At 36.2% G+C, this 11,039-nt stretch overlaps 1 protein-coding gene across 8 annotated transcripts in view; it reads right to left on the bottom strand.

Annotated features, from left to right (window-relative positions):
* Positions 1-1,348: 1,348 nt before the first annotated feature.
* The window catches only part of BIRC6 (baculoviral IAP repeat containing 6), a 215,943-nt gene continuing 206,252 nt past the window's right edge, over positions 1,349-11,039 (bottom strand). For all 8 annotated transcript variants that reach the window (XM_010829827.1, XM_010829820.1, XM_010829819.1 and 5 more), the window contains 3 exons: positions 8,713-8,901; positions 6,301-6,435; positions 1,349-3,143 (listed from right to left, as the gene is read on the bottom strand). In XM_010829827.1, coding sequence (XP_010828129.1) covers positions 2,964-3,143; positions 6,301-6,435; positions 8,713-8,901 — 504 coding nt within the window. In that variant the 3' untranslated portion in view covers positions 1,349-2,963. The remainder of the gene's footprint in view (positions 3,144-6,300; positions 6,436-8,712; positions 8,902-11,039) is intronic.

Here is an 11,039-nt window from a genome sequence, read left to right as displayed (position 1 = left end):
AGGTGGACACAATGACTAAAACGTTTCACCTCATCCATCTTACTCTAAACAAATCCAATTATAGGACATCAAAGAAAAAATGTTTACACTACCTTCTACGTTTGATTTCAGAGATGCTGATCTTAATGCTAGAATGTTATCTTAAGCAGTTTTTTTTTTTATTTCTCAAGATCACAACTTCATGAGTTAATAGCTTTAGGAACTGACCAGTTGGCTTTACTGACTTCTGCACATGCTCTTGGACCAAGGCCACCCTGTGTCTGCTGGCATCTGCCCCAGCCTTCTCCAAGGCCTCCCCATTTACCCTTCTCTTCAGCCTGAAAACATCCTGAAGGTATTCTCATACCAAAAATATCTGTTTCCCCCAGTTCTGTCACTTGTTGCTTTCTCTCCATCCCTTCACTGTCCTCGATGACTACCACTTGGACTCTACTGTGGGCTCTCAACTGACTTCCCTGCCACCCAAGAGCTGGCAGAATGATCTTCTTGAAACATGATCCGACCCGGCCGCTCCTCTAATTAAGGTTACCGGACAGCCCTCCATCACCAACGGGATGTCATAGCTCCTAAACAGGACAAACAAGTTCTTCTGTGACCCAATCCCTCCTAGCTTCCCCACACCACAGCCCAAGACCATCCATTTAACAATCCCAACTTTGCCTCTTAAAATCCAATAGCATCGAACATGCTGCCATTAACTCAACATCTCCTTTTGCTCCCTTGTGTCTGGAATAACTTATGCCTGGCTAACTTATTTATCCTCATTCTTTAAGACTTAGGGTATCTTTTTTAGGAAGCACTCATGATCATATCATTAACATTTTGTCTGAGGTTAAGTGTCCCTCCTCTGCGCTCCTAATAGTATCCTGTCAATAAGAGTATCAGAGAACTTACCATTCTTCATTGACATGGTTTTCACGTTTGTCATTCAATCCTCAAGTGCAGGAACCTACAAAGTGAATGCTCAAACGTTTGTTGGCAGAAAGTCTAGACTCCAGATGGAACCAAAATAGACTAAAGTCTCAAATTCAGATGTTAGGCCTTGGTTTTTACAAAAACATGAATTGGAACTTATAGTACTGACACTGTTTGCTTTTATAAAGCTTTCTGAGGACTAATGGAGTGAAATGGGGAAAATGACCCTACTTGATTGGGCTTTCCTTGTGGCTCAGCTGGTAAAGAATTCACCCGTGATGTGGGAGACGTGGGTTCAATCCCTGGGTTGGGAAGATCCCCTGGAGAAGGGAATGGCTACCCGCTCAGTATTCTTGCCTGGAGAATTCCATGGAGAGGAGCTTGGTAGGCTATAATCCATGGGGCTGCAAAGAGTCGGACACAACTGAGCAACTTTCACTTATTTACTTATTTTAATGATCAAAAATAAATTCCAAAATTGGAGGTAAACAAATACTTGGATAGAAGCTTTTATTGTCTATCCCTGACAGGACCGTACAGACCAAAAAAAAAAAACTGTAGAGGACTGATGACTGTCCTTTTATCACTTGTCGCTGATAACTTTATTCTGAGATATAAGCTAGCATGTCTGCAGGTAACATTTAAATGACTCTTCTTTCTCGTAAACTAACTTGATGACTCTTCTTTCTCATAAACTAACTCGATTCTGTCATGCTTGGTGTAACTCACTAGACCTCAAGTTAGGTATTTTGGAAACTCTGATTTCCTGGTCACACACTTCGTTCACTTTACGGAGCTCTAGAGCTTGTTGCGAGAGTATCACGATCCCTACTTTTCCTGTTCCTTCACAGATGAACTCACTGTTCAGGATACAGCTTCTCCTCCTGGTCAGCTCCAGATTCAGGGTTTTCACAGGCCAGTTTATTTTGTATAGACACTGTCAAGAATCATTTTAGGTTTTCCTTTGTGATAACTGGTCTAAAACATATATATATATATCCTTTCCTTTCCCATGAGTAGTTCTTGAAAGTGTCCAATTCCTTGTAGAAACAGCATTTCACACCATGGCAAACTGTTTTAGAAACAAGACATACTAATACACCTAAGTCTTTATTTATTTGGCTCTAGGAAGAATTTGCATGAAAATGAGCCTATATGGCAAGTACAGCACCAGAGAGGTCCATCCTCTCTGCTCTACAGAGCCTCAGTGTTTAATACATACATGTGACGTTAGTAATAAAACCAGACAGTCCAGGAAGACAGGAGCCCTTTAAGGAAAATTCAGTTTAGAGTGACTTTTCAAATTGACCATTCTTTTTCATAGACTTAAATTCAAATAACAGATACATTCACAGGCCCAAATATTGGCATAGAATAAAATCATGTTCATTTATTTTTCTGCATCTTAGAATTTTAGAAAGCATAAAATTAAATACGTTGAATGTAATAAATTCATCCATACAAGTGCAAGTCTTCAGCTATAATGCATTTTATGGCAGATTTATCATTTAAAAAATGTACCAGTAAATCAAAAAAGAGGGAGTATGTCCATTTAACTTTTATTGAAGTGTATGGAGGAGGTCTTCAGAAATCAAATATGAGCATGAAGATATGGTCAAACATAAAATCTATCAAATTCAGTGAAAAGTTGCTGACTTTAAATAGTAGTTGTAAGAATGACCAATATATATTCTTTGTTAACAACCCTTCACTCTACAGTAAAAAAAAGAAAACAAACATTCAGTAAACATTCTTTCCTAAGGTAGTTTCCCTTATATAATCAGTGATTTCTCCATTTCTTTGTATACACAAATTTGTTGAACATACCAATCAGTGGTTCTCACAATTGAAAAATAAAAGCACACAAAAGTTTACACTCTTGTACAGGTAAATAAAAGATCACCTTGAATTAAACTGGATCTCCTTAAGGGTGTAGTATAGTTTCAGTTTCATTACCTATTACATAATTAGTTTCTTACATACAAATATTGACATATTTGGCTTGTGCTTCAAAGCCTTTGTGTCTATGATGTCCACGTCAACGCAGCTCATAATTTGAAGTCACTGGGGAGTTCTTTACTGCTGCTAGGTTTGACCTGATCATGCATTAGAGTCTCCTCAGCACCAGCTGTGGCACTGCACATCTCCGAGGAATCATCGGCGTCAGGGTCCAAGCCTTCAGGACAGGGAAGTTTGAGCAGCTCTTCTCGGAGCTGAGCAGTGTGACGCTGTGCAGGGGAGAAGGAGTGATGTTAGAATTCCAAATACTAGGACTAGCACAACATCACTGAAGGGAGGCAATGAGTTTAAAACTAATCCAAAGAATTGGGTCTACCAATATTTATTGTGGATCTTCCTTAAGCTAGCTACTCTAACAGGCAAGTGAACAAAACTGGCACAAATCTCTATCTCAAAATATCTGATGTTGCTGATAAGCCCTAAGTACCTGAGTAGCATGACCACAGACTCTACCAATGCCCCGACCTCTGTAACAGAAACTGCATTATTAATGGCTTAGAGGACACCAGTCATTTGCAATATATAGTTTCAAGTTAAAGAGAATATCTTGACTTGTGATACACGCTGCCTCTGCCTTAAATATTTTTGAGACAAGCAGTCCATAAATTAAAATAAACCCACTGCTATTTTAAAGAATGAAAACAGCATTTCTCAGGTACTAGGCCTTATACAGAACACTTGAAATGTTTCATACTCATTATCTCATGTCATGCTTGGAATACACCTTAGAAATAACTTCATCATCAGAATTTTTGAAAATGTAAACAAATGAAAAAAGAAGATCTAGAGAGAGTACCTAACTGTGTATTACCTATACTGCCATTTATGGAAGGATATAGAGATGTTAATAGAGAGTGGTTGGTTGTTTACAAACATTAAGCTTTAATTTATAACTTTCTAGTGAGAGACAAAGGATCTCAAATCTCACACTAAGGACTTTGAAAATTAGGCATGTCAATAGCTGATGCTGAAAATTAACCAGCATTCCTAGAACAAGGCACTGTGTTCAGCAGTAATAATGTAAAAAGCAAGGAGTAAAATAAGGAAGATACAGCTGGATAGAGACCGACTATACAATGCCATTTTCTCTAAGGGACTTGAGCATTTGTGGATCTTGGTATTTGCAGGGGATCTTGGAACTAATCCCCTGTGGATACAGAGGACCAATTACCTGATCTCTGACTTAAAAGAGCCTACATTTTGGCTGGAAGTTTACATAAATAAGCAAGATAAAACAACTATACATTTGTAGCCATTTGTAAGGCTTCAAAATATATTTACATACTGGCAACTTAAAATTTTTCTAGCCCCAATTTCCCTTCTACCGTGAACAACAGGAGAAAACATTAACTAAAGAATAAAAAACAAAATTGACAATTATTATTATTATTATTGACAATTGAGGCCCAGTTAAGGTGGGAATACTATGCCTCTATTGTGGAATTAAACAGAACAGCTGCATACTTTTCTCAATTAGCATTCAGCAGCAAAAGTATATCTCAGATGATGAAAATGTAGGCTGATTCAGAAATAGAGATTTTTAAATCAGGATGACACAGAAACAAAAGACAATGAGAATCTGAGATAAAAGCAAGATACCAACTGAAGCAACAAAGCCAAAGTTGCTTTGGCTGGAATTTAGCCATTGAGTTTTTGTGTCAGGGAAAGACATATCTAAACACACTTGGGAAGATATCGATCTGGTTATGTGCTACAGAAAAAACTGTAAGGGTGGGAATGAAGGAGAGGAAGACTGAGCTCTGAGCACTGAAGAGAAAAATGGGGAGAGAAATTTCTGTATGAAGGCAGCACTGACAGGATCCAGCACTGAACAGATAGGTGTACTAGATGAAGGGGGATATAAATGTAATCTGAGGATTTTAAGACAGAGGAAAGTGTTTAAAATTAAGTAAATACAGAAAGTCAGAAAGACAGGATATCCAAGTAATATGCCAGTAATATAACTTTGAGAAAGCTAAGAGCAGACAACTTTTAAAAGTTTGCACTAGAAAAAACAAGTGGAAAGACTGTCCACAGATGAAAAGTACAGGGGGAAACACAAACACTAGATCAGTGTTATGAGTGTTTTTAATAGGTAGGTATGGTGTTACAAGAGATTATACTGAAATCATCCAATTTAAAAGTCAAGGCAGGTTCCATGAAGCGAAATTTAAGATGAAAACTGAATGGAAGTGAGCCAGCACAGCAGGTGAAAAGCAACATCTGTAAAAGCCTGAAGCAGGGATGAGGGCTGTAGACAGGAAGCCAGGGTCACTGGCTTTGACAACCACAGAGTTGATAACTTTCACAGAACGGAAATTCAACTGCAAAACGCTCTTTAGTGAGAGGGTCATTTAAAAACAGAGGCAAAAGTATTAACAGCTCTAGTTTGGTAGTAAAAAGGCAAAAACATTTTTATAAATGGGGCAAGAGAAAACTATCTTAGGAAGATGCAGATGTTAAGAAACAGTTTTCTTTTTAAAGGTTTTATATAAAATGGAAAATCTCAAATATACACAGAAGTAGGCAGAATATAAAAAAGAACTTCCATGAGTCTACTTCAACACTTAGCAACTCATGGCTAGTCTTCCTTCATCTATATTCCCACCACTTTTCTCATTTTATTTTGAAGCAAGCCTCAGATATCACATGGTTTTACATTCATAAATATTTCTGTGTGTTAACCTGAAAAAACAGGAATATTTAAAAAATTCACCAATAAAAAACTAATAATCCCTTATCATCACCATCATCTAATCATTTTAAGTGAAGATACTTTTAAAGTTAGAAGGAAAGGAGCCAGTAGAGATAACCGTTATCAATGGAGGATAAAAGGAACAGAGGCGAGCAGGTATCCCAAGGCAGGGAAGAAAGAGTGGCTGTTGAAGCTATGATTCCCACATCAAAAAAAAAAAAATCCACTCACTCCCAAACCATCACGTTCTACATTTCCATTCTGTGAACACTCCAAGTTGAAATCAACAGCTCGCTTCCCTGCAAACAGGTTTGTATCACAGACACTAACTACCACACCCATCAGCTGTCAGGGGCTCTACAATCTCCCTCACTACTCCAAGTAACAAAATCCTGCAAAGGAAGAGGCCTAGAGGAACACAGTGCACAGCGTCTCCCCATCATCTTCATACAACTCTATGGGGCTCTGCTGGCTCACTTCCTATACTCACTTTTAATTTTAGGAACTGTCAATTCATTGTCAAAAGGAATGCATCTTTTCTGTAGACTTTTGGGGAGCCTCTGAACTTAATACATTTACTGTTTCTTGCTAGGGGTCATAGTTCTGTCAGGGAACATATACCTCTTCTTTTAAAGCCACCAGCAAGGCTTCTGTGAGGGAGGGTTACTCACCTTGAGAGCTGCTGCATGGTGAGACATGGTCCTGCCAACCCGCTTGTCACTGCTGTACTGCTGGATGTCAGCAATCCACTCCTCACACTGGGCCATGATCTCCACTCTTTTCAAGTAAAAGTGTTTATGTATAACCTTAAGAGTAAACCACGCCAGAGGACAAAAGGTGATCAAGTCAGAATTTAAAAGACAACATATGTGGCATTACAAAGAAATAAAATTTAAAAGATATGGCAATTTTTTTTTTTTGGTCTCCAGAGAACTCAGTGTGGTGAACTGTACATTATTATTGATAACGTGGAAGAATCAGGATTATGGCATCAGATGACGTGTGTTGAAACAGCCAGGTTCTAGAGCAAAAAATAATGTCCTATCCCACTCAGACATTTCATTAGTTAATCTTATCCAGAGAACGTTAAGATATCTAGAACACAACAGAATCAGAAGTAAATGTAAATAAATGAATAACTAGGAGAAAAAGTACTGAAAACAGAAAAACTGTCAATTTTTATCTTTCAAAGAGAACTCAAACAACATCTGGATGGGTAAAGAGATTCTAAATCACTGGTATTTGCATAAAAATCAGAACCTAGCCCTAAAATACGCACTATTAATTTTGTCTTCTGGTTAACTTATGAACAAGATTTTATTTTATGAAGCTTATCTCCATGTGATAAATATACTTTACATTTCACTTTTTTAAACTTCTCTTTTTGGAAAACTGAGCAAAATTTCTGTGTACGTAGTAAGTCTGTTTTTGACAAATTTAAACTAGAAAATAGGTCATTTGGGAATTATTATTCTGTATTGTGGGTGAGCTACTTACTACACTGCCCAATGAGCTTGTCTCCCCTAAAGAAAAGACAACACCTACAACAGAAAAGTCATTAGGAAAGCCTGGGAATGGATGTAAAACACCAGTAAGTTATTGAGTTTGATGCAAACAAGGACACAAAATGAGTAAGAAACAACCTAACATGAAGAGCCACGATAAGCACAGAACAAGATTCAATGGATAGACTGAATGTAGTATGTGAGTAAAAGAATGAAGCCACAAGTGGCTACGTTTAAATGGCGCTTTTACTGAAAGACGAAAGGAAGAATCAAAGTGCAGTTTTACAGTGTTTAGGTTTGAGGTGGTTATTATATACTCTGGTAGACTTGTCAAGTGGTTTATATATCTGGATACATTATTTGAGTCTTAAGGACACTGAGAAATTAGTTGATGATACAAACAGGAGGAACATTAAGTTTCTCATGGGCAGGAACTGAGTTTCATTTTTCCTCGGGTTCAGAGTACCTTAGTGCAATAGATGTTGGCTGCAAAATGAGTTGCTTAATATAAGTAACCCAAGTTTGAAAAGGGACAGAACACTATGCTTATGAGTATAAAGAAATGCATGTTTGTATTTCCTGTAATATTAGGAAAAGTAATAATTATCCACAGCCTTGAATACAAGCCTTTACAAAAATAAAATACGCAACTTTGTCAAAGTGCAAATTCATTTAGTAACAATAGAAGGAGAAACATTTTTTACACTCCTTCAATAGATTCAATGATGCCACTTGTTAACTTCGTATATATAGCTACATAGTAATAACACAATATTTGCTTAACAAAATTAACGATCAATTTAAAAATATTACAGGATCTTTAAAAATTTTAAATATCTTTGAAGATATTAAAGATCACAATTTTCTGTCAGGTAAATATGCCAATTTTTCCTCTAAAGTATTGTGGTTTCTAGTACAATCTAAGAACAAAAATGTTTCATGACAGAGTTATAGTGTTAAGATATGATAAAGTAATCTGATATGACACGTGAAAAATATAATCATATTTTAGGCAGACTAAAGAGAGATGACTAAGCCCAGGAAAAGAGCCACATTTCAGGATGTGGTAGAATAAAAGCATGTCACAGTATTAAGACAGGTTTCAGAAAGTAATCCAACTTTTTCCTAAAGAAAATAAACTATCTTTTTCTACAATGTTGACTCACAGATATTAGTATAAGGGCAAAGTTTCTATCTGCAAGATAACTAGAAAAGTTATCTCGCCGCCGCTGCTGGTCAGCTGCTAAGTCATATTCAACTGTTTGCCGCCCCATGGACTGTAGCCCACCAGGCTTCTCTGCCCATGGGATTTCCCAGGCAAGAATACAGGAATGGGTTGCCATCTCCTTTTCCAAGAAAAATATCTTAACCTCTAACTGTCCAAAAACATAGTCAGATGTCTTTTAGGAAGTAATGGTTTAAAAAATCCATCTGTACTATACTACTACTGATTTTTAATGATTAAAGACAATAGTAAATACAGCACAGATACACTAAGTATAAACGCAAGCATGATACTAATAAACTATATTATATAGTGTCTTTAAAAAAGTATTTCATTAATTTTATTAAACATACTTCTTTAAAACATGGTGAAGGGTTTCTGATTTGTTCTAGCATTGCCCACTTAACCGTTGCTTGTCGAATGTTTCCGTCATATTCCCGAGAACTCTGTGTGCCACTGGGAGTGCCTCTAGACCGTTCATATCCTGGTTCATTAAAATAAGGCTCCGCGACTAATATAAGGGACTGAACAGACACCAACACCTGACAAACAAAGAAACAAAAACCAGTTACGACAGGACATTTTACTGCCGGTGAACTAATACCTTCCTTCATCAACTAGGAGTCCCTTTGAGTAAATGCTTCCACATAATTTTATTACCATGAAGTCGATGTTAATAACTGACACCTAAATACTTCATTAAAGCAAAGGTACAACAGAATCTTATATAATTTTTATATATCATATGTTTTACATTCTTGAATCCTTGAAAACGAAACATAGGTTTCAATATCCTATTTCCTAAAACTCCTGAAAAAACACTTGCTTATAAACATCTCATATCAATTTAGACATCATTTTGCTCAAATTGTCCTTAAAGAGCATGACACTAACAATGTACTCGTAACAATACTCACTCGTAAGGAAAACTACATGAGGCAGTCTCTATTTCAATTCCAAGGAAAATTGACTTTCACAGTATCACAAAAATCTTCTTACTAGACCCTTCACTGGCAAGATGATATGGTTCTAAGACCACCTCTGATTCCCTACTTATACACCAGGTTTGTTTTTCTAGATATAATCAATACTTAGAGGTCATTATTATTAATACAATACTCCTTGCTAATATATAACTAGCTAATATGAAATCTTTGAAGGCAGGAAAATATTAGCTACAATCTGCCCACTTCATAAATTAAAAAGGATTAACATTTTCATTAGGAAAGATGATTAAGCGAAGTCAAGGATATGCACCTTAGAAAAGGGATAGATATTCTTAAAAACTGTTAAAAATTGGAAACTTGAACCTGAAATATATGACCTATGAATAAATAAGGTGAAATATGAACTGAGGTAACCACGTTATTGAGGTCAAGGTCAACTAGAGAAAAAAATTTAACGTGTATTAATTTCGAGGCAAAGATCTCATAATTTTTAAACTTACTGAAACTAAATGTAATACTGAAGGAAAGTGATTTCCCTTGGCTATATACTTCCCCTCAACTCAAATCTGATACTTCTGAAATAATCTTCCAGGGAATATTTATTATTTCCTTTCCTCTTCCCTTTTAAATAACCTTCCTCTTATATAAGTAGGGTATATCCTTATTTTCTACAAAAGCAGAAAAGAAATTTTGTAACATAGGATTCAGTTACTTACTTAACCTCACATTCTTTGAGGCAAAATATGGTTTTATAAACTCAGGGAGCTGGAGATTCAAACAATTTATAAACTACTTCAGATTCATACCACATTTGGTTTTTTAAAACAGCTAAACTATATAAAGGAAAAAAATAGATGTTTTGTGTATAGAACAAAAAAAACTAGAGATATAAATTTGGGTATAACATTTTCTGCTAAAAAACTGAATTATAACATTTGCATTTTATAACACAATAGCAGAGATCAATATTTCTGGAATTAAATTCAAAGAGTAATTGATAACATGTGGTCTTTTATCACCGAGTGACATTATCTACTTTTAATGGGCATCTTCTATTCATGTTTTTTAACATATACCTTTTAGGAGATTACATAAATGCTGCTTCATTTTTCTTCAGTGAACCAAGCTATTTAGGAGTCAAAATATTCGTTTTATGGAATTTCTGGAGTCTTGAATTATCTCACAGATTTACTCATTTTATTTCACAGCACACTTTACTGTAGCCCAAAAAGCACTCCCATGAAAAAACAGTAAATAAATGCTTGAGAAGAAGAATTTCTCTTTTTTAAAAGGGTTTGATTTTCAATATTTGAAATTAATGATTTCTCTAACTCTGAGAAACACTATGTTATGAAGTGAGAGAGACCAAGACAGGCAGAATAACTTCATCCCCTCAGAATCCTTATTTTGGTCACCTGTAAAATAGAAACCATACCTACAACTGTGAGAACTAAATAAGGTATCGAGGGGTGTAAAACAGTAGGACTCATAAGTAAGTGTAATTAATATACAATAGCTATTCTTTCTTGGAGTAAAAATGACACCATGCATCCAGAAGACAGCAAAACAGAAAACAAAATCACTCTTACTCTAAAAACAATATATTTTAACTTAAGTTCAGTTCAGTCGCTCAGTCATGTCCGACTCTTTGCGACCCCATGAATTGCAGCACGCCAGGCCTCCCTGTCCATCACCAACTCCCGGAGTTCACTCAGACTCATGTCCATCGAGTC

Source organism: Bison bison, unplaced genomic scaffold (genome assembly GCF_000754665.1).
Source record: "Bison bison bison isolate TAMUID 2011002044 unplaced genomic scaffold, Bison_UMD1.0 scf7180017864508, whole genome shotgun sequence".
NCBI lineage: Eukaryota > Metazoa > Chordata > Mammalia > Artiodactyla > Bovidae > Bison > Bison bison.
The sequence above is the reverse complement of the archived record's forward strand: the minus strand, read 5'-3'. Positions and strand labels throughout refer to the sequence as shown.